This window comes from Lactuca virosa, chromosome 5, assembly GCF_052849685.1.
Source record: "Lactuca virosa cultivar CGN04683 chromosome 5, Lactuca_virosa_CGN04683_v6, whole genome shotgun sequence".
In the NCBI taxonomy this organism is placed as follows: domain Eukaryota; kingdom Viridiplantae; phylum Streptophyta; class Magnoliopsida; order Asterales; family Asteraceae; genus Lactuca; species Lactuca virosa.
Window position 1 is genome coordinate 374605124 of NC_136430.1, and position 23328 is coordinate 374628451.

At 35.1% G+C, this 23328-nt stretch overlaps 2 protein-coding genes and 1 long non-coding RNA gene across 5 annotated transcripts; 1 reads left to right on the forward strand and 2 right to left on the reverse strand.

Moving 5' to 3' along the window:
- Window positions 1-3662: 3662 nt before the first annotated feature.
- Window positions 3663-5048, reverse strand: LOC145113836 (protein BIG GRAIN 1-like B). The gene has a single exon (XM_079049886.1). The coding sequence runs from the start codon at window positions 4841-4843 to the stop codon at window positions 3722-3724; it is 1122 nt and encodes a 373-aa protein (XP_078906012.1). The 5' UTR covers window positions 4844-5048; the 3' UTR covers window positions 3663-3721.
- Window positions 5049-6016: 968 nt separating this feature from the next.
- On the reverse strand, window positions 6017-20266 carry LOC145117354 (uncharacterized). The gene is made up of 5 exons (XR_013712613.1): window positions 20155-20266; window positions 10620-10781; window positions 6762-6970; window positions 6473-6533; window positions 6017-6273 (listed from the first exon to the last, which is right to left on the reverse strand). It is a non-coding gene; the product is annotated as an uncharacterized LOC145117354 (long non-coding RNA).
- LOC145117352 (mechanosensitive ion channel protein 10-like) lies at window positions 17140-20539 on the forward strand. 3 transcript variants are annotated; one of them, XM_079053648.1, is made up of 6 exons: window positions 17140-18633; window positions 18726-18849; window positions 19043-19336; window positions 19423-19625; window positions 19752-19839; window positions 20004-20132. In XM_079053648.1, exons 1-5 carry the CDS (start codon window positions 17369-17371, stop codon window positions 19831-19833), a joined length of 1968 nt encoding a protein of 655 aa, XP_078909774.1. In that variant the 5' UTR covers window positions 17140-17368; the 3' UTR covers window positions 19834-19839; window positions 20004-20132. The 3 variants fall into 3 exon arrangements, with proteins under 3 accessions (XP_078909774.1, XP_078909773.1, XP_078909772.1); XM_079053647.1 differs by lacking the exon at window positions 19752-19839 and having other exon boundaries at window positions 17142-18633; window positions 18726-18846; window positions 20004-20539; XM_079053646.1 differs by lacking the exon at window positions 19752-19839 and having other exon boundaries at window positions 17149-18633; window positions 20004-20539.
- The last annotated feature ends 2789 nt before the right edge of the window (window positions 20540-23328 follow it).

Genomic DNA, 23328 nt, shown 5'->3' on the forward strand with positions numbered 1-23328 from the left:
TGTATAAGAACAAAGAGAATGATAAATTGATTGACTGAATGATTCTTGATTAATACTTAGAAAGTGTGAAAAGGATTGAGGAATCACATGGAGTGATGGTCCTATTTATGCTATCCTTGGACCAATCACAAAAGAATACACTTGTACTAAAAGTTAACTGCATATCAACCACCTGGCATATCGTTGTGGTTGACCTTGTCTCTTACATAGATTGCATTTAATAAGACAAATACAAACTAACAAAAAGTACTAATCTCAAATCACTCGGTCTTCAGTGAAAGCTCGAAATCTCTAACAGCTCGGAAGTCAACTACTTTGCATCTACAATCATCTCAGAATCTTGATAACTCGGATTGTCTAACAATCACTTGTCTTGAACTAACAATTATAATCAAATTATTATCTGAATATAAGTCTTTCTTTTTTCTCCATTTATGCTCTTGTTGTTCATAGTTGATTAACTTCAAGCTTGTAAGCAAGCTTGGTTAAGATTCAACAAAGTATTTCCTTACTTGATTTATATTTATTTAGTTTTTGTTATTCTTATATCTCCGTATAATCTGTTCTTAAATTCTGCATCTTAATTTATTGTTTAACTACTTAAAGATCCACGGGATTAACTTATTCCGCAACATAATCTTGTCATTAGAAGTTCTTCTCTCAACAACTAAAAAATTGAAACTAAGCGACTTCTTATATCTGAAGACCGAATTATTATAATTTGCTTATCGGATATTTTGTTACATGTTCATAGTATTTATAACAAAATATGAACAAAACTAAAGATCCAATCATTTATTTCTAGCAAGATGGCAGTTGGAGAAGCCTTGTGAAATCTTGACGCTTCATTCATGATCTCCATTCACCTCTCACGATACTTTGGTGCATTACACCAATCAAACACCATTTCCTCTAATATATGTCCATGCTCCAATAACAAACACACTACAAATAATTTCTCATTTTTCCATTAAAGTTGATAAGAGTGTTTAATGAAACATTGATACATAAACCTATTCACATTCATGTTCTTCATGTATGGTGCAAAGTTGAAGGAAAAAAAGAGTGTGCAATGAGCCAATGATACATAAACGTAGCCAAAACAATTGAGAATCACACAGACACAAGCAGGTTAACATAAAAATGTATACATGAAAGTTAACATAAACCTAGCCAAAACAGTTGAGAATCACACATATAAGCATTACTGATTACATATACATACATGTCCACAGATGACATAGAATAATAAGATTATACATACATACATGTCCTGTCCACATATAACATAGAATAATAAGATCCAATATTAGTTCTATAATAATGTCCTATAACTTTCCTTGATAAAAATTCAATTTACAGCAAACTAAATAACAATTACAAAGCAGAAATAGAGATTGAACTCAATTCAAAGAGATGTTAACCTTGAAATCGACTTGAGCCCAACTTTATAAAAATCGATTGTGGAGCAGAGCCTGAATCAGAGCAATAATCCAAATCACAAATTGACTTAGAAAGGGGGAGACATGCCGAAGGATGCGGGGAAATAGGAGGAGACGACGCTAGTGGGTACGATGGCGTTGGATGGGGACGACGAAGGCGTTGGTGAGAGGACGCAATAGTGGTGCAAATATTGGTTTGCCTCTGCAGATGTCGGGGGGGGGGGGGCAAGGAGAAGGAACCCATGAGAAAGAGAAGAGGAAATAAAAGAATAAAAACTTTTCTGTTTCGATCAGCGCTTTTTTTGTGGACTTGGTAAGAGGTATGTGGACCTAGTAAGAGGTTAAATTTATTGTATCAAACGCTCTTATCTAACCGAATAAAAGATAACCTCTCACTAAACAAACCTAGTGAAAAAATAAATCAAACATGCCCTTAATAATTTCACATCAAACCTAAAAAGTGAATCTCTTAGATCCAAATCCAATCAATTAGGTTAAATGAAAGATCACACCTAAGTTTCTAAAATTAGCACCCTTCCACCAACCACTTTTTTATTTATCTTAAGTTGACTTTCTAATACTCTATTCTCTTCCCCTTATTCCCTTACATATCAAAATTTCTCATAAATAAGTCACATCCATTAATTTATTCAACTGTCATTACTTGATTTCTAACCTTAAAGATCTTGACATAGTTGATCATTAAACTAATAATCAATTTTTTTTATTTAGTTATTTTAAATCGACTAACTTTGAAAATTTATAAACACTAATTTTCTTTCATTTAGTTTTTTTCAATTTATTTCTTTTAGAGATTCACATAAGGATCAAACACTAACCACATAATAAGTTTGTACTTTATGAAATGAATTAATAAAAAAATTAATCATCATCAAAGTGAACAGAATGAGATGCATTGTTTACAACCCATTGTTCAAAGAATCCAATATTCATGTCCATGTGCTTAGTTTAGCAGTAAAATGTAATAATCCTTTAAGAATGTATGATGTTCAAACATGAGTATTTCATTCCTTGCTCTAGGAATGTCTGATGTCGACGGTGGTCTTTACTGTTTACCTAAATATTCAATATTGATGAGATACATCATACATATATATGTTTTGGGATATAAAAAAACACAAAAGTAACTTTGTACTTTATAGGATGGTGGATTTGATTTGACAATTTAAAGATATATAATGTTAAAAAGTATGAAGTAAAGAATGGGGCATGGAAAAACAAAAGAAAGAGTTGATTAATGTGTGTGTGTGTGTTATATATTGATGCACCATGAGTGCAAAAGTTGGAAAATCTACTTTAGAATTGATTAGGTGCAAAAGTAGAGTTTGCATGTGCGCCATCATGCACCCTTATGCTTTATTTTGACTTGTGCAAGATTCTTCATTGGACCCTTGTCCTTAATTCCAAAATAAATGGACCTTTTCTTCCATATGTATTATGTATTAATATTCTCAATCTTAAAAAAGTTAAATCCTTTTCAAATAAAGTTCAATATTACTTTGTACATTTCAAAATACCCCTTTTTATCATATCCACCCATCCACCAACCGTCACCACCCTCCACAAAATAAAGATCTTTTTACACGCTTAAAAAAAATATTCAGTATAAGAAATTTTATCTGTCAATACGATCTGAATGGTTGTCTAGTTCCGTTAAAGTTGACGGATAAGGATGCTCAGTGGAGAATATAATTTTTCAGTCAAGTTAGAAGCCGTTATAGTTGGACGACTCTTAAAAAAAGATGCTTAATATGTGTAGATTGTTATGGTCATAGTCGAATGATATTTATATCTATTACTTTTAATTATAACTTTAACTTATGAAAAACAAAATTTCCATTTCCATATAAAAGTTGATATACATATCATATAACTTCATATTTTTATAGAATTTATGGTGGATATATATATATGTAATAAACAATTGTTGCTTAAAATCAAGATCAACCGTTAGGTTAACATATAAAAGTAATTATTATGGTTGTAATTAAATAATGGATAAACAATAAAAATACGCACATAATTTTCAATATTAGTTTACACGTCCTCTATATTCATTCGACACGTAAATAGTAATTATATATTTAAAATAATTTGGCGCACGGGATAATTATTTTACTACGGAACTTTTGACGCCATGGAAGCACAAAAAAAAAAAATAATAATAATAATAAAATAAAATAAAAAAATAAAAGAAAATCACACAACAAACGATTTTTATTTATGAAATTTGAAATGAAAGATCAAAAAAGTAACATTTAGATCCTAATTTTTCTTAAATCTGTGGTTTCAAACACTGGAAGTTCTTGTCCATAAGCACAAGTTCCTACACCACCAGCAATCTCGAGTTCAAACAGATCATCTTCGTCTTCATCGTTATCTTCAACGTTAACCACGAAGTTTTTGTAATTGTTCATGTAATTCTTCTCTGTGAACCATCGTCTCTGATCATACTTTGGGAATGGCATTAACTTTGGATCATGGTGATCGATAGATTTTCTATCGAGAATCACGGTGTCGTTTTCAGGAAAGAATCGAACTGACCTTTTTATGCCGGCATTATTATGCTGTTTTTTGCTTATACATGACCTAGAAAACGAAGAGCAGGTAGTTGTTGTATCTTGTTTAATGGAACGTGATTTCTTCAAGGTCCTGAAATTCTGCATTGTTTCTTCGATTTTGGATTTCTTTGAAGAAGACGAAGAAGAAGAAGAAGAAGCGAAGAGTGAGTAGAGAAATGTCGAAATCCTTTTTCCTGGTGAGATCGGTTGCTTCACCTTTTTCAGATCGCCATAGATCTTCATAGCTCTCAGCTTCGTTAACTTCATGAATTTCCCTTCACGTTTTGTGGAAATCGTCGGTTTTTGAGAATCATCGAGAAAAACTGCCTCCGCTGCTTTGCGAGATATCGTGAAGGAGTTCGGCAACGATCTGTAAGTTGACGGAGTCTCTGGTTCGGACGACGCCGATGAAGTTGTAAACGTCGTCGTACTTGAATCCGAACTGAAATTTCTACAACTCTTCCTGGAAACATAACTACTACGTTTATCATTGTTGTTGTAAGTCTCCATCCATTGATCTATCATCATCGCTCTTCGGAGACTCGGAATCTGTACTTCTTCTCCGTTTATCAAATGCGTTTGCGGAAAACGAATTTTGTTGTTCCGTTTTGGCTCAGAAGCGAAAAATATAAGCTCATGATCATCAACTTGTTGATTTTGCTGCATCTGGTGTAAGTTATCATCGTGTAATCCTCCGACGACGTCGTTTGTTTCGTCGATGGAACGGAGAATGGAGTCGAGGAGAGAAGATGAGAACGACGGAGTTTTCCTCCGATGTGGTGGCGGTTGATACCTGGGACTCCTCTCCGCCATGATCATCTGCTAATTTAACAGGTTTTGCTCCGTTTTTTCTCCGTTTCTTTGATGATTTGACGTAATAAAGTTCGTAAAAACACAAATGAGAAAGAAGATTTGATGAACAAGTGAATCGAAGAAAAGAGAGAAAAAGAGAGAGATGATTGATGCTTTAATGGTGGGTAAAAGAGAGAGAAAAGCCAAATAGCGCGGCTTCGATTTTGGGGTGAGTGATAGAGGGAGGGAAATATATAGTGAAGTCGAGAGTGCAGACAATTACTGACGTGGGGTGGGGGTGATTTCTGGGCAACATAAAAATTCAAAATTGTTGAGACAAAAACTGCTGTCACCATTTAAAGAATCTCCTGTTTTGCTTATTCTTTATTTATTGTTTTCTTTTTTAGAACAAAATTGTACTTCTTCCTTACAAAGTACAGGGAGTAATTCATGCCTCTTAACTCAAAAACTTTGTAAAACTTAATCTATTTTAGGATGGTAACGAAGTTTTAATCTAATTAGAAAAACACAATTCATTTTGTTTTTTTGTGCTTGGTCTGTGTGGAAGTTTCACAATTAGTTGGTGTTTGGTGAAGAAATCCTTTATTTGACAGTATTGTAGATTTATTGTCTCACCGGTTAGTGAATGGAAACTCTAATGCTAAAGGTAAGTGGATCAGCTCGATCCAAAATCCTATTTTAGTTACTTCTTTGTAATTGTTTTTTTTTTTCCTAGTATTTGGCTAGCATTGTTTATATAAAATCTTAGTTGTTAAAACAAAATATCATTACAGTTTATAAAATATTAAATTATATCATTACTACTATCACTTTTTGTAGTAGGTTAAGCTTTTTTTTTTGGGAAAAAAAAATGCTTACAAAGTAGTAGTCGTAGAATAGATAACAAAATTTCAATTTTGTTTAAAAAACATCATTAAAGTTATTAAATTGTTCAAAAATACCATTTTTTTTAACGTTGACCATAGACTTTTTTGCTCACTTAGATCTCTCTCTCATTTGCATGTCGGTTTTAGCCTACACGCTTTTGCTAATCGGCACATCTTAGCCGTCTTTTCGCTCGATACTAGCAAAGAAAACATAAATAACACAATTGTCCTTTTAGTCGAGGGCAATCAACATTAAGGGTGTTGTGACATCCCAAAAGTCAAGGAAAAAATTTTCATTTCTAAAATCCAACCACAAATCATAATTATTTACAAAGTATTGTTTCCAAATGCAATAATCACGGATCAGAGTATCCCAAAATCTAATATCATAAAATAAGAAAGGATGTGCACGATCATGTCTTTAATTTTCCCCTGACCCACAACCTTTCAGTTGGATTGCCTAATACATATTGGGTCCACAACCTCTTAGTTGGATTACCCCTGGCCCAAACCTTCCGGTTGGAATGCATTGGCCCACAACCTTTCAGTTAGATTGCCCGAGTTTGTTGACTGGCAGCACAAAATAGTACAATCTCAACCCAACCACACTATGTCGACATATATAACATATAAAACACATAACAATAACCAGATAATCATGTAGATCTTAACAGGTCACTATAGCATAGCAATATTCCAAACCAAAATACACAATCAAGTGGGCCGACATTGGTGCCTTCGACCCACAAGTACAGTGAGGAAAACTCACCTCACTGTGTGAAGAGATAGCAGAAAAGAACGATGCTCCAACTGTCAACCCTACGGGTCACCTATATAGAAAACAGTGACCTAGACTCAATTAACAGTTCAAAATATCCAAAATATCCCTAGGTCAAAGGTCAAATCGTCAACCGAGTCAACTCTAAGTACGCTCGGCGTACTCAGTTGCGCCCAACGTAGTACGCTTCTCGACCAGATTACGGGGTCTTAACCATATACGCACAACGTACCATCAGGTACGCCCTGGTGTACATATAAAGGGTTAAAATGTAAAATACCTGGAAATCGAGGTGTTACAGGTGTCCATTGATACCCATAGTTCTTGGAAATATTACCACATCTTAGAAAACTTTGACTTTATGTCTTTTCATCTACTGATTCTCTTGAAGGAGTCAATTGTTGATTATTGTCAATCGTTTTTCGACTTTCTTTCGTTGTTTGAGATGGAGGGATTTCATAAGCTGGTGGTGGATACCTGGGAAAATCACTTTAAAAAAAAAGCTTTAGAATCTTAAAAGTTATATGTAATTGGAATTCAAGTAATCAGACTAAGGCTACTAAGTTACGGTCAGAGCAATTAGATCATTTGGTCAATATTGATGTTATGATTGATAGTGGCATGTCAACTTAAAGATGATTTGAAAGTTCAAATTGATTCTTTGAGAGTCATCGGTGAGCTTGATCATATTGAGGCAAAAGATTTAGCTAGGAAAGCCAAGGTTAAGTGGGCTATTAAAGGTAACGAGAACTCGAAGTTCTTTCATGGATGTTAAAAAAGAAGGGAATTTAACTTGCTATAAAGGGCGTTTTACAAAATAGATCTTTGATTGAAGACCCTTCCTTGGTTAAAATTAAATTCTTTGAACATTTTTGGTCTCGGTTTGCCTATATGGCTAGTTCTTTCCTACTCTTGGGATGGATTTCGCTAATTGGTTGTCGCATGAGCATAGTATGTGCCTAGAAGGTCCTTTTTCTTGGGAGAAAATTAAGCGAGCTATTTTTAAAACTTTTTGGTTAACCATTGAACTTGATGTGGTACGTTTTGTACATGAGTTTTTTTTATTCGACCTATATATCGAAAGGTTGTAATTCTTTTCCATTGCCTTGATTCCTAAGGTCAATGACGCGAAATTTGTTACATATTTAAGACCAATTAGTTTGATTAGCTGCCAATAAAAAATTATTGATAAGCTTTTAGCTAATCGGTTAAGCTTGGTTATTATGATTTGTGTTAGTAGGGAGCAATATGCCTTTATTAAAGGTATAAACATTCTTGATGGGCTACTTATGTTGAATGAGGTGATGAATTGGTACTGAAAACGTGAAAAACAACTGCTTGTGTTTAAAGTTGACTTCAAGAAAGCCTATGACTGGTTACATTGGGATTTCCTTAATGTAATAATGGAGAAAATGTGATTTGGTTATAAATTGAGGCGATGGTTTTAAGAAAATTTATCACTAGTCCTAGGAAGGAGTTTAAGTGGTTGGTATGCTATTTGAAAAGAACCTCAAATATAGCCTTATGTTTCTAAAGGCAACAAGTTGTCCCAAAAGGCTTCATTGATGCTGACGTGAGAGGGGGGTTGTGTATATTTTTGGGAAAATCACAACATGTTATCTGTTCACAATTAAGGAACAACCATCAGTTGGATGTCATTATTACAAAAGAGTGTTGTTCTTTCAACCACCAAAGTGGAGTATACGGCTATAGTAGACACTAGCAATGAGCTCATTTGGTTGAATAACTCTCTATTAGAATTAGGCATGAAATAAGAAGATTGTGTCCTACATTGTGATAACCAAAGCACACTTCACCCAACGAAGAATTTGATGTCTCACAGAAGAACCAAACAAATCAAGACGAAGTGCCACTTTATCCAAGAATTGATAAGGAATGATACTATGAATCTGAAAAAGATTCTAGGTACGAAGATTCTAGTAAATATGTTTACCAACGCAGTGGCGATAAAAAAGTTGAAGCTATGTATGGCTTCGACTCGCCTCTTGAAGACTTGAAGCGAAGTCGAGGTTAATATATATATATATATATATATATATATATATATATATATATATATATATATAGAGAGAGAGAGAGAGAGAGCGCGAGAGAGAGAGAGATGAGGGTTACATAACTTAGATGAAAATAGTTTGTTAGGCCATCCTCTAAGTGCGAGATTGTTGAGTTGTGAAGTATGATTCTCTCTGACTTCATAGCTGCTAACGAAGTCGCTTGGCGAAGTTGCTTTTGCATACTTTAGCCAAGAGCAAAGTTGCTTGGCGGAGGTTGTTTATAGTTGCTTGTAGTAGAGGTTTTGGAGGGGCAAAGTTGTAGGTTGTGGCCAAGTCTAAAACACAACTGGAGTTAGAAGCGAAGTTTGAAGACTTGGCATTGAAGTGCAACTGCAGAGAGCGAAGTTTATCACATGAGCTTTGCCTACAATGTACATCATGATTCGAATTTCAGTGATCAGAAGCATTCCTAGACAATGACGTGAGGACCAAGTTTTCCATCATGGGCCAACTTATGTCGGTGATGCCGTAGGTCTATAGGATACAGTCGAAAAGAAATCAAATAAAAACATTTACCATAAATACTTAACTAGATCTCCTAGTATAACTGTAACATTAATACAGAAAGTGTGTATTTAAGATTATCAATAGAGTGGATATAGCTAGATTACTTTGATCAAGTGATACATTTTAAATCTTTTTGTGTCTTTATTGTTCTTTGTCATCGTTATTATCGTGTTTGTATTTGTTGAAATCCTTAAATATATTATATTGTTCATTTATATTTGATTTATTAGATAAATAGATATGTTAGAATTAGATTTGGAATAGGATTACATGATTCTTTAATAAATATACATAACACTAATGAAAGGGCAATGAAATCAGTCTAAACACTTTCTCACAATAGATACGTATCTAGAATAATAACGATGATTGAAAGCAATGAGATAATCATAGATACGTAATATTACTCACAACAGAGAGAATGTTAACCAACAAGTTAGTTGAATTCTCTAAAGAAATTCAAAGATCCAATGTAGGAGTGTGGCGTATGTGTTGTGAAAATTGAGGGATCTTATTAATTTATATATAAAATATTCTCTTGTATTCATATGAAACTGTATTAAATGTGATATAACACACTTGAGAAATATGTGGCATGCTGTCGGTCTTCTATCATGCTAGACATGTGTAAGTTCTGGATTTACAGGTGAACTTGGGTCCTTGTTAATTCCCACTACCCTCCATGTTGGTTTGTTTGTGTATCCATACTTGTTTTATTTCGAAGTTATACCATTAAAAAAAAAAGATAAGATACACACTCATGATATACTTGATAAGACACACTCATCATGGAATGCATTGCTTAATTGAGTTGACATTTATGTATATTAGAATACCCGATCCTATTTTGAAACAATACGGGAGAATATCGTTTTAAAAACTGTTCATATTTCTTCTTTAATATTTCCTTTTGCAACTCGTGTAATACATGAATATCTAACCTAGTGATATAATAAAGAGTAATAGACAAAAATAGCCCAAATTGTTTAGCTTGCTCCAAAAATAAACCAAAATTTAGAAATTTTCACATATAACCATTGATTTTTCAGTGTCGACTTTGAAATTGTTTTTCGTACAATGAAATTGTTCACATGTTATGAAAATCATTAACTTTGTAAGGAAAACATATATTTTTTAAGTTTTTTGTAGTAAGGATCTTCAAATACCATTTTCAGAGTAATATAGAGTTTTATATTTGAATATTTGTTAAACGATGTCTTGGTTGATGTTACAAAAATCTGATGTAAAAATGAGAAAAAACAGAAAAAGCCCGCCTTATACATGGTGGGCCTCAAAGCCTGGGCGGCGGTTATCGGAGTATTTTTCTTATATTTTGGCTAATGTTTAAGAAAAATGGTTATATTCCTTTTTTTCTATAAAATAAAACAGATGATAAAATGAACAAAGTAATTTTTATCTTTTTTAGTTCTTTAGAAAAAAAAATGTTGCAGATGATTATTAACATAACAGATTGTATTAAGTATTAAGAAGTGGAGAGTGGGTCAGTGTCAATCTTAATTGGATTAAAGTTGTAAAGCTAGCAACGGTAATGGTACCTTTGTAGATGCCAGCAAGTGTGATTAATAGACAAGTACAAAACTTATGATGAAGTGGAGTGGTAGAAAGTCGAAGCCAAAGGTTAGCATCTACAACTACAAGACTCCAACCCAAAAGGTATCGTACGTAGCACACAACATCACCCAATGTAGGCTGCCTTTCTGCACATACAAGGATGCTACATTGAGTACATTCTATATTTATTAAAGCAAAAGCATATGGATTATATCTTAAACTTTTAGTTCGGTGGTATTTCTCAAAGGTATCAAAATGAACTCCAAAAACTATCTTTTATATATATATATATATATATATATATATATATATATATATATATATATATATATATATATATTTCAATTGTTAATTGTTTTTAGTGTTTATATTTTTAAGAACATTATATTAGTTATTTGGTCGCATTACTCAATAGTTATTACCACGTTAAAACACAAAATTAAAACGTTACTTAATTTTACTTCAATAGAAGTATTTTGTAAATTAAAAGAACTGCATAACTAATTTATGTACTAAACTTCAAAATTCCCCGATGTATTTGTTTATTTTAAAATATTATAACAGAAAACTAAAAGAAGTTTGTATATATCATAACCAATTTGTATCAATCAAACTTGTTGGTAGTCAAATATAGTGATACCAAGTATACTTTGTACGGTACTGATAGTAAATTTTTTATACTAATTATAGTTGATATGATACACGGTTTAAGGAAAAACAAATTGGTACCGTACCAATTTCACCCCAATAATATTAAACGATCATTTTTTACAAATAAAATAAATAAGACTTCTTAATTTTGTAAGATACCAGCCAAATATTTTTTTCCATATTACAAGTGACTCTGTGTTTCTAAAAGAAACAATATTATTGTATGATATTAATTTTGGTTTATAAATTCATATAATAAATAAATATTTATTTGTTATGAAGATTAATAAATCATAAAAGTTGATATGGTTGTTTCAAAATTCAAATAAAGACATCATAGTTAAACTATATTTATATGACAAAACTGCAAAAATGGTCCTTGTTGTATGTAATTTTTTCGGGTTTTAGTCCAAACCCGACTTTTTTGGATTGGTGGTCATTTTGAGCTAGATTCATTGGGTATTTGGTCCTTCCAAATATTGAAATGACTATAATACCCTTGGGTATACTCTCTCTCTCTCTCTCTCTCTCTCTCTCTCTCTCAAAAATCGCTGCTACCACTACTTTTTCTTTTTTTGCTCAATCAACCTTCTGTGTAGGGAAAGATAAATGAAAAAGAGAAAAACCTTCAACATATCATCTCTCTCAAAAACCTAATCCTCTCTCAACCCTCTAAAACCATACCCTTTTCGGCTATATTTGTTCAAAAAAACGCTTTTCAAACATACCACCATAGCCACCAATTTCTTCCACAAATATCCTTCCGTTTTCCGAATTTGTCAATCCTCCAAACCAATTCCCAATCCCACTTCCTCACCTTACAAGTTGTAACCATTCACAATTAAGAATCCAATAATTTGTACTCTTCTCATTACCAAAAAGATGTGTCTAAGAGATTAGTGAAACTTTTAATGCTCACACGATTGAGAGAGAAACCCTTTTATGGTGGATTTTAATTTCAGGGTTTTATGATGGATCCTTGCCCGAATCAAAAACTCGATTAAGAGTGAAAGAGTATGATGAGGTGAGATAGAGTGTGGATGGTGTGGTGGCACTGGTGTGGTGGCACTGGTGTTTTCTCCATGATTTAAGGATCTCTGAGGTATACAAGGGAAGAAACACACAAAAGGTGACCTTCTAAAGCCCGCATCTGCAATGTATGGTTTTTGATGAAAGACAGGTCAAGTATGGTGGGTAATTTCTTTGTATACTTGTCGACTCATGAAGAGACAGGTGTGGGTCGGACTCACCTGTCGACCGGTTGTGTCTCCGTCAGGTTTGTGGATGAAGGTGTCGACCGGTTGTGTCTCCGTCAGGTTTGTGGATGGAGGTCGCTTTTTCTGGAGAAGAAGGTTAGGGTAGGGAGGTGCAAGATGTATATAATGAGGATGATTGTTGTTTATTCAGGTTTTGTTTGTATGGAGAGAGAGAGAGAGAGAGAGAGAAAGAGAGAGAGAGAGAGAGACTATACCTAGACTTTGGAGAGAGAGGGGAGGGGGGCTCTTTTATTTTCTAATTATAAACTTAAGTAAATAAAACCATCGTAAAACCACCGCCACCGGTCAGCAATGCCGCCACCGATCAACCCCTAGAAGCATCAGCGGTTACCACCACCACCGGTCAATACCTCTCTCTCTCTCTCCATCACTTGCCAGAAAAATATGAATAACCACCACTTCCACATGTCGGAAACCACCGCCACCATCTCTCTCTCTCTCTCTCTCTCTCTCTCTCTCTCTCTCTCTCCTGATGAAACCACTCTCTTCTCCAGATGAATACATAGACAAAATTCAGAAATTTATCATATAACAACACATACAAAACATAGAGATTTTGTAGCACCAAACACATACATCTGTTCAAAGATTTGATACACAAAACAAGAAATCTGATATATACAAGAACACACATGAACCAGCTAGGGTTTCGAAAAACTTGAAGGGTGGCGCTGTCGCCGGTACCTCAACCTGCTCTGAAGCTCCAGATCTGCAACATCTCTTCAACGCCGCCAGCGACTCCGTCGACGACGACATCATCATCATCTGGTGTCACCTTCTCTTCAGATCTGGAAAGACGATGGAGATTTGTTCAAACTCATCGCTCCAATCGGTCGTTTAGGGTCTCCCTACCTCGCCATATCGTTCGTCATGGTTTAGATTTGACGGCGGCTAGGGTTAGGGTTCCCAAACGGTGGTGGAGGCTTTCAGATATGAGGGTTTTCCTGTTGGAGGTTGGTGGAGGCTTTTAGATCTGAGGTTTAATCCAAACCTCTAATTTTTTGGTTCCGTTGTCTTTTTGAGCTAGTTTCGTTGCGGATTTGGTCCCTCAATAAACTGAAATGACTTTAATACCCTTAGGGTATTTATTTTCTATTTTTTTTTTCAGTTTTTAATGTTTAATACTTATTTATTCATTTTAATAATTAAAAAAATAAAAGGGCCTCTCTCTCTGCATGTGTTCTCTCTCTCTCTCTCTGTATGTGTTTATGATATCTGAAAATGAAAATTCAAGAACACATAGATCAGGGTCGATTTCTCTCTTCTCCCTCTAATTTTTGCAGGTCCAAATGAGTTTCAAGAACATCATATTCAGATTTGGGTTCAAGCACATATCATGTTTAGATCTGGGTTCAATAACAAACCCTTAAAACAGATTTGGAAACAAGTTTTTCGAAATGAGCTTTAAGAACAAACATTAAGTTGTTTCACATGCTTCCCACGAACTTGAATCCCCAAATCAAAACCAAAAATTGAAGTGGAATCAGGCGCATGAGGTTACACGAGGTGAAGAACAGGGGTTCCCAGCTGATGTTCAAAACCATGGCTTCCATCAAATCACCCTCCCCGGCTTCAGATCTGTTAAGATCTTGAAGACAAAACGGATTCGACGGAGGTCTCTATCTCCTCTCAACACCACTTATGGCAGCTCAAACGTTTTTTCAGATCTGCCGCCGTTTAGTGTTTCTTCCGCTTCTATCTTCTTCTCCGGCGATGTTGTTCCAGCTCCGAAACAAGGGTTTGCAAGCTCAAAAAAGAAGGACGACTCCACCCCCTTTCCTCTCACCTGCAGATCGACTTCGATCCTCCGCTGCAAACCCTAGCAACTAGAAACCACCACCGCTCCGATCTACAACTCGACGAAGACGATGGTTAAGCTGCTGCAAACCGGAGCTTCGTCTTTACTGATATGAAACTCGTTCTTCCCTTTGCTTAAACTTGTTCTTCATGTTGCTTTCATGGAGGTCAAAAAGGTCTTTGAAATTTTTAGAGGAACATATATGGTGGAGTTGAAATGGTGGAAAAGGGTTTGGTTTCGTCTGGTCTCGAGAGGAGATGGTCGGAGGTGAGGGGGTAGTGGTGGTCGGAGGTGAGGGGGTAGTGGTGGTCGGAGGTGAGGGGCTGATCTTGAGGGACGTTGAAGTCCAAAATACCAAGAGAGAGAGAGAGGCCCCTATCATTTTTTTTAATTATTAAAATGAATAAATAAGTATTAAACATTAAATTTTTGAAAGAAATATAGAAAATAAATACGAAAAAATGATTAAAATGAATAAATAAGTATTAAACATTAAATTTTTGAAAGAAATATAGAAAATAAATACCCTAAGGGTATTAAAGTCATTTCAGTTTACTGAGGGACCAAATCCGCAACGAAAGTAGCTCAAAAGGACCACGAAGCCAAAAAAGTCGAAGTTTGGATTAAATTTCAGAAAAAATGCATACCATAGGGACCATTTTTGCAGTTTTGTCTATATACGTAACCTTTTTTTATTTTTTTAATTATTTAAATAAATAAATAAGTATTAGATTTAAAAAAAATAGAAAATAAATACCTCAAGAATATTACAGTCATTTCAGTTTTTCGAAGGACCAAATTCGCAACGAAACCAGTTGAAAAGGACCATGAAGCCAAAAAGGTCGGGGTTTGGACCAAAACCCGAAAAAAATACATACCATAGGAATCATTTTTGAATTTTTGTCTATATATTTTGTTTCAAATAACGTTTAACAAAACATGACTATGCTTTTTAAAATCAATTTTCATAATTGCCCTTAAAAATATATTTATATATTTATTTTTTTTAAAACAATTGTTATTTTTATGTAATTTTACATATTTCAAAAGTTTCCAGCTACTTTTGTCAAACACTCATATAACAAATAAAAGCTACAGATTCCAATTATCAGCTACATGTTATCCGCTACCAGCTATTCGCTTCCAGATAACAATGATTTTTGCCAAACACGCCCAATAATTGTTAAAAATATACTTATATTTAATCGTATAAGATAATTACCAAATGTAAGGATATAATTTATTTATTTAGAGGGTATTTAAGTCAAAATTTTAAAATCTAAAAGAGTTTTTTTTGTTAAATGCTAACAAAAATGATGTTATCTTTTGAATTACCGAATGGACATCATGAATGACTAAATTTTCATTTTACTCTCGTTCAGAAGTGACAGGACCATATACAAATTTTACCATCGAAACATATTCACCACAAAGAATTAAAGAATTTTAACAAGACAACATGAAACAATTTTATCAAGAATGTTTCCAACAATTTTGACTGTTACCATCGTCTTATCTATCATTCACGATTCCAATTAGAAAGGATCACCATAAAATTTTTTACAACAAAAGAAAATGTATTCACTACCAAAGATGAAATATATATATTTTTTTCATTAATGGCCCCATTGGCCATTTCCTTTAAGTGTGATTTTAATTACATATTTTAACCATTAAGACACTCTACACTAAATTATGAACATGATTACTTCATTATTACCATCATTCCTAGGAAGGCAAAAACTACCCCAAACTCCATTGAAAAATCTCGAGTAACACATGAAGATCCAGTTTTATTCATTACCCATCTATTTCCCCGGTTATTTCCCACAGCAATACATCATTTCAAAGAACAATTTATATAAGCCAACATTAATTACGAATTTTACAAGTATGGTGCTCAAGAATTTTACAACTTCAATGGATGAGTTGATTTCCCCCCACTCTAACTAAGTATGTTGTTGTACAACTATGAGAGAGTAAGTTGTCCAAACAAATTCTTCTAATTTGCTCCTAAAACCCTAGCCACTTTTTATGTGTGTAATAGCTTTAATCTGAGATAATGTATCTACGTATGAAAATGGTTTCAATGAACACCACGTGATGTGATGTGGCCTCTATTTATAGGAGAGATTAGCTAGTGATATGAGGTGTTGAAACCACGTTGTGTTTTCAATTGACTTATAAAAGAAAGCATTGCTAAATAATTTTACTTTACTTACTGGTAATCTCTATACCAAATTAACTGCTAACAAGTATGTGGCTGGCTACCTGTTTTGATATGAGTATTTTATCAGTTTTTGCACAGTTTTCCTTTTATTTTTATAAAATAGGTGTTTAGAGTGTAGAACAAAAAAAAAGTCTCTTAAAAACACTCCTTGGTAAATGGTACTTCAACGTGAGATTTAGAAGGAAACTGTCAATTAGAGGGGAGTTTTCCGATTTAATTGATGACTATGTTATCTGTTAGAACAAATTGCAAGAACATGTTAATTGATCTCCAACCTGTTTTTTTGAACCGATATAAGATCAAATTAATCTGGTCTTTAAGCCGCCTCTAACACAAACCAAAATTCAATACTTGCATGAATGTCGATCCTAGCAAAATATGGTCAATTTTGACACAAAAATCAACCTAACAAAACTGACTTCGTCCACCACTAATTTTATTCTATCTATAGAATTGTCAGCAAAATGTCCAGATTTGACCTACTTTCTCATGGCAAGCCTTTCAATAATTGCAACTTGAACACTTGTTCCCTGTCTTCTTCTCTAGATCTACAGAAATCCAACTGTTTTTTTTTTTTACTAATCGCACCACAGATTTAGGTAAAACATTGAACACATCATCTTTTAATTGATTGGTTGAACCTACACCTTCTTTTCACTTGTATCATTGTCTTTATCTTGGTCAATCTAGTATTGTGGTGTTCATAAAAACAAAAAGAGAAAAAGAAAGAAAACACTTTATACGAATTGGGTTTCGGAATTTTTAAGAATAGTGTTCATGGAAAAAGAGGCAGATGGTGATGAGGTGGTAGTAGAGATTACAGCTGCTGAAGCGAAGTCGAAAAATGGGGAACTTGAGGGCATTGAGCCACCACCTGTTTCTGTTTCTACTATTATTCAGCCTCTTCAAATTCAATCGAATCAAGATCAGAATCTTATATCATCAATAGCACAATCCCCCTACCCAAAGCCAAAATCAAGACTCGTTGAGCCACCATTTCCAACCAATCGGAATATCGCAAATGAGAAAATAACTCCAACTGCTTCCCCTTCTTCTCAAAAACCAAAAACCCCAAAAACGTCGACTCCAATAACACCTAAAACACCATTAATCGCATCACCACAAGAACAAGAAGTCGACGATGACGACGATGATGCGTATTTCACCAAAGTTCTTCAATCCAAGAAAAAAAAACGACCCAAGAAAATGAAGGTTTTGGTTTCAATCGAGTTCACTTTATTCGTTTGCGTAACGATAATTTTAGTTTTAAGTAGAACTGTGGATAAACTAAAGAATTCCGAGATTTGGAGTTCAGGATTATGGAAATGGTGTGTTTTGGTAATGGCGATTTTCTGTGGTCGTTTATTTTCCGAGTGGTTTACGAATGGTGTGGTTTTCTTAATAGAACGTGAATTCTTACTTAAAAAGAAAGTTTTATACTTTGTTTACAGCTTACAAAAGAGTGTTCGGGTTTTCATCTGGTTAGGTTTGATTCTACTAACATGGGGTTTGCTAATTAATCGAGGTGTTCATAGATCAAGAAACACAACCAAAGTTCTAAATTATATCACTAGAGGGATTGCTTCTACACTTGTGGGTTCTGGTGCATGGATCTTAAAGACTCTTTTTGTAAAATTCTTAGCTTCGAAATTTCATGTGAAGATATTTTTTGATAGGATTCAAGAATCTATCTTCCATCAATATGTTCTTCAGACGCTTTCAGGGCCTCCATTGATGGATGATTTTGAAATGAGTTTTAAAAATTCTACAGAAAGGGTAGTAGAAGAAAAGAAGGAGGAAAAGGTTCTTGATGTGAAAAAGCTGAATAAAATGAAACGTAGGAAGGTGTCTGCTTGGACAATGAAAGGGTTGATTAAAGTTATAAGGAAATCGGGATTCTCTACACTTTCTAATGCACTTGAGGAAAGTGAAGATGTTGTGGGAAAAGATGAACAAAAGGATGATGGGAAAATTACTTGTGAGTGGGAAGCTGTCAATGCTGGTTATGCTATTTTTGCAAATGTAGCTCCACATGGGGAGAAGTAAGATTAGTCTTGAATCTTAATTCTTAATTCTTAATTCTTAATCCTGTTTCTTGATGAATGTTATGTTTAATTGTTGTTATATAAATTAGGTACATCAAAGAGGAGGATCTTTTGCGTTTTATGAACAACGATGATGTGAAGAAAGTGCTTCCATTGTTTGAAGGAGCAGCGGAAACTGGAAAGATCAAGAAGAAATCGTTTAGTTTTTGGGTGGTAATTAGTAATTACTCAGTTTCAACTTTTCACCATTAATTTGAAGGATAATTACAAAAATGACCAAATTGGGTGATCCTATTCAACAAATTGACTGACTTTTTGACCTTTTAACAAAATGAACGCCTTTTTCACAATGGGTCAATTGCGAAAGTATTTTTATTGATGGTCATTTTGTATCTTGATTTGTTAGGTGAACGTGTATAAGGAGCGAAAATTTCTGGCACTTTCTCTAAAGGACACAAAAACAGCCATAGAGGAGCTAAACAAGCTTGTTTCAGGGTTTACAGTATTTGTACTTATAATAGTATGGTTACTTTTAATGGGTATTGCTTCAACCGAAGTGTTGCTTTTCATCTCATCCCAGCTTTTACTTGGGATTTTCATGTTTGGGAACTCTGCTAAGACAGCATTCGAAGCCATAATATTTGTGTTTGTGATGCACCCATTTGATGTAGGTGATCGTTGTGTTATTGATGGTGTTCAGGTAACTAAATCACTTGCCCTAATCTAGTTGCAAGAATTTGGTCTTAAAAAGGATTCAAATGTTTATGTAAACAACTAAACATGTAGGTCGTTGTAGAAGAAGTAAACATTTTGACAACTGTGTTCTTGAGATATGACAATGAGAAGATTTTCTACCCGAATTCAATCTTGGCTACAAAAGCCATAAGCAATTTCAATCGAAGCCCAGAAATGAGTGATTCTGTGGAGTTTGATGTTGATGTTTCCACTTCAATCGAGAACATCTTAGCTCTAAAAGCTAAAATTAAAACGTATGTCATACTCTACTTCTCTATCTCTTGTATTAGGGTAATGTAATCTATCGAATTTTGCTTTTTCTACATCAACACACAAAGAATTGTTGCAACTACGTATTCAGGACTAGATAATGTATGTAGGAGACAAGGAATGAAGGTAGATGTTTTGGGGATTGACAATGAGGGAAGAATTTCAGATCTAACTTATCAATTGCAGACCTAATCGATGGTGTGTGTTCTGTGAACTAAATTTTATTGAAATTTATTCAGACTCTTAAGGCCAAAACTATTTAAAAATCAATAGCTGTTCTCTCGTACAATTACAGTACGATCCATTGGTTAGGGTTTGATTTATGTCTAATGTTGACGTGAATTTGTGATTTAATTTCTCAGGTACATAGATAGCAAACCCCGACTATGGCGCCCAAAGCACAGTGTTAGGGTTAGGGAGATCGAGGATGTGAACAAGATGAAAATGAGCCTCTACGTAACTCATACGATTAACTTTCAGAACCACGAAGAGAAAAGCGAAAGAAGATCAAACCTTGTGCTGGAGCTGAAGAACATCTTCGAAGAACTTGGCATCAAGTATCATCTTCTTCCTCAAGAAGTTCTGATTAGATATGTCGGCTCTGCATCGCCACCAGCCACCACCGCCACACGGTTGTCGTGATCGAATCCTGGGTAAAATTTGCATCAGGTTCGGTCGTTCCTTTGCCTTCGTTGTTCATCCTTTGATTTAAAATGTAACCGCCATTGCCATTGGTATTCTGGAGCTAAAGCTAACTAACGAGATCGAACCTTGACGTGAAGAGTTTCTTTGAATTGTACAGAACATGCTAATATATTTGCATGAGTAGATAAAGTTTGCAATTCATACAACATAATTTCTTTTTACAATTTAATGCATTATAATAATTATTTTTTGATATTGTATGTAAAATGGTAAGAGTATTTTTTTTTTTTTTTTTGAGATAGGCATCTTAAGCATTTCTTGCACGAATAATTTGAAAATAGTTAAACAAAATAGGTTTTCATATTCAAAAATCAAAATAATTTAAGTTTAGTAATTTATGGAAAATTACAGACCCAAACATCATAAAACATCATACTTCATAAGGCTATCCGGTATGGATACACGTGAAGACATAACCACCTTATCATAACTCTCCTCAACCAACACTATTACAGCCCAAGGGGCGGTGTTCATGCATAGAGATAGGAGATACAGAGAAGAATAGAGAAGAAGAACAAGGGAGAAACGTCTGTGAAGACTCGTGAAGCCACCCAATCAACAAGTCAACTACGAAAAAATAAGATGTTGTTCACGCATGAATTAGCCATTTCACGTCAGATTCTACGCCTAGAATCATCTCCATACCGGAATGCCTAAACATTTGAGGAAGTGTCCACAACTAATTCTATCACATATGTAAAAGTGTCATTACAATATACATCCTCTTAAAAGTCTCATCAAATCTACTAGCCTTCACAACTTTATTTACTCTTGATATACATCAAAAATAGTAAGATAGGCTCAATATATAGTAAACTTCGTACACTTATTGCCAAATGAGCCCCCCATAGTATATGTAACGCCCCGACTCTCAGGTATAAATTTTCAGTCTTATATTTCCAATTCTAAAAGTCGACTCGACGATTTGGATGCCCCGACTCGTCGAGTAGGCACGGTTCTGGTCGCGGGTTTTAAGTGACCAACTCGGCGATTCGGAGGACGGACTCGGCGAGTTGGAGCTGGAATGAGAAACCCTAATCCCCGGGGTTTTTGCACCCTATTTAAAGGATCCTTTGCCCCCTTAGCCTCCCCTTACAACCCTTGTGAGTCCAAAAACCCTAAATCGTCGTTTTCTCTCAATACTTGTGTGTTTAAGCTTGGAAGGTGGATCTTGGTGAGAGAGGCTTGAAGATCAAGAAGCCTTGAGCAAGGAACAGTTGGGGATCTGAAGTCTACCTCAGTTTAGCATCATTTGAAGGTATCAAGTCGTTACCTTGATCTCCTTCTAGCTAAATCCTTCTATATTTGAGTTTTGGGGTCATTTTAGCATATTGGTGTTTCATTTCGGGTGATGAACCAAGATCTGAAGTTGCAACTTCAGATCTAGGCTCATTTTGGTCCTTATAATCATAAAGTTACAACCTTTAGCATGATAGTGCATTTCCCTTGCCTAGAATCTCTTCTTTAGCTTGATTTGGGTCATTATCACCTTGCATATACGTAAAGTTTGCAACTTTACGTAAGAAGTATGCCTTAGGAGCTTAGATCTACATTCTAGAGCCTTGGAATGGCTTCAAAAGCATCTGTATGGAGAAAGGACTGACGGGACACGACGAGTTGCATGGTCGACTCGGCGAGTCCGATGAAGATTGGCCTTGAAGGTTTCTACATGGACTCGGCGAGTCAGTAAGGTGACTCGATGAGACAGTTAGGGTTTCCTCGACTTCAGATTACGCATAGACTCGACGAGTTGGTGGTAAACTCGGCGAGTCAGTGAGGGTTTTATAACCTTCTGAACCCTTAAGGAATTCGATGAGTTGCTAGTTGCACTCGACGAGTTGGGTCAACATGGACTGTTGACTTTGACTTCGACCAAGGGCTGACCAGTTTGACCTCTGGGGTATTTTGGTAATTTGGAAATTTATGGAAATGGTCTTATGGTAAATATAGGTGGTGGAGTTCGTGGCCGTGGTTCGAGAGTTTGAGTTTATCGCTTCGATTCGTCAGTTGAGGGGTGAGTTAGCCTCACTATACTAATGGGTCTAAGGCACCAAGGCCGGCCCATTGGCTTTGATATCCCACTAGTTGATTACGTGTTGAGTATGAGATGATTATGCATGCTAGTTTGTTATGCCAGTTAGGTAGATCTGTAGGACTACCTGTTTTACTGTATGATTATCCGTATGTGTAATTAGCTGTATATGTAGACATGTTGTGTGGGTAGGGTTGAGGTTGCATTGTCTCGTGTAGTGACCAACAAACCCTGGAGTATGCCAGATATGAGCTGAGGGCCTGGAAGGCATACCAGACTCATACTGAGGACTCATTAGCATACCAGATACGAGCTGAGGACCAAGTGATATGCCAGACTCGTACTGAGGGCAAGTCAGAGATGTTTCGGTCGTAGGACTGCAGGGGGCAAGCCAGTCATAAGATGTGGGCTCGAAAGCAAACCAGACTTATGTTGTGGGCTCGGAGGCAAGCCAGTTGTGAGTTGTGGGCCCGGAAGGCAAGCCAGACTCACACTGTGGGCCCAAGGGGTAATCCAGTCTGCAGAGCTGTGGACCCATTACATGTTGTTATTATGTGTATTGTTTGTTATGTACCGGTATTTTGGGGGAACTCACTAAGCTTCGGGCTTATAGTTTCAATTTTGTTTTCAGGTACCTCAGATGATCGCGGGAAGGCAAAGGCGCGATCGTACAGCTCCTCACATTTTATGACTATGTTTCTGGGATACTCTGATATGGAACTATTTTGAAAACAAATTTGTAATAACTATTGGTTTTTAAATGTTTTAAAAAGTTTAAATTTGGCTTGATTTTTTTTATGACTGTTACAAGTTGGTATCAGAGCTTTGATTTGAGTGAATTGGAGGAACACTCGTGTGAATCCAGTCTCAAATCAAGGAAAGGATTTTCAAATTTATTTTTAAATGATTTTCATAATACTAAAGGAGGATGCAGAGTGTACGATCAGCCG

Bases quoted from the DNA above. Each gene is read 5' to 3' on its own strand.
- LOC145113836 (XM_079049886.1), bottom strand. From the start codon at position 4,843: ATGATCATGGCGGAGAGGAGTCCCAGGTATCAACCGCCACCACATCGG.
- LOC145117352 (XM_079053646.1), top strand. From the start codon at position 17,369: ATGGAAAAAGAGGCAGATGGTGATGAGGTGGTAGTAGAGATTACAGCT. The intron at 19,337-19,422 runs GTAACTAAATCA...CTAAACATGTAG, and splicing joins GTGTTATTGATGGTGTTCAG to GTCGTTGTAGAAGAAGTAAA. The intron at 19,626-20,003 runs GTATGTCATACT...TTAATTTCTCAG, and splicing joins CTAAAAGCTAAAATTAAAAC to GTACATAGATAGCAAACCCC.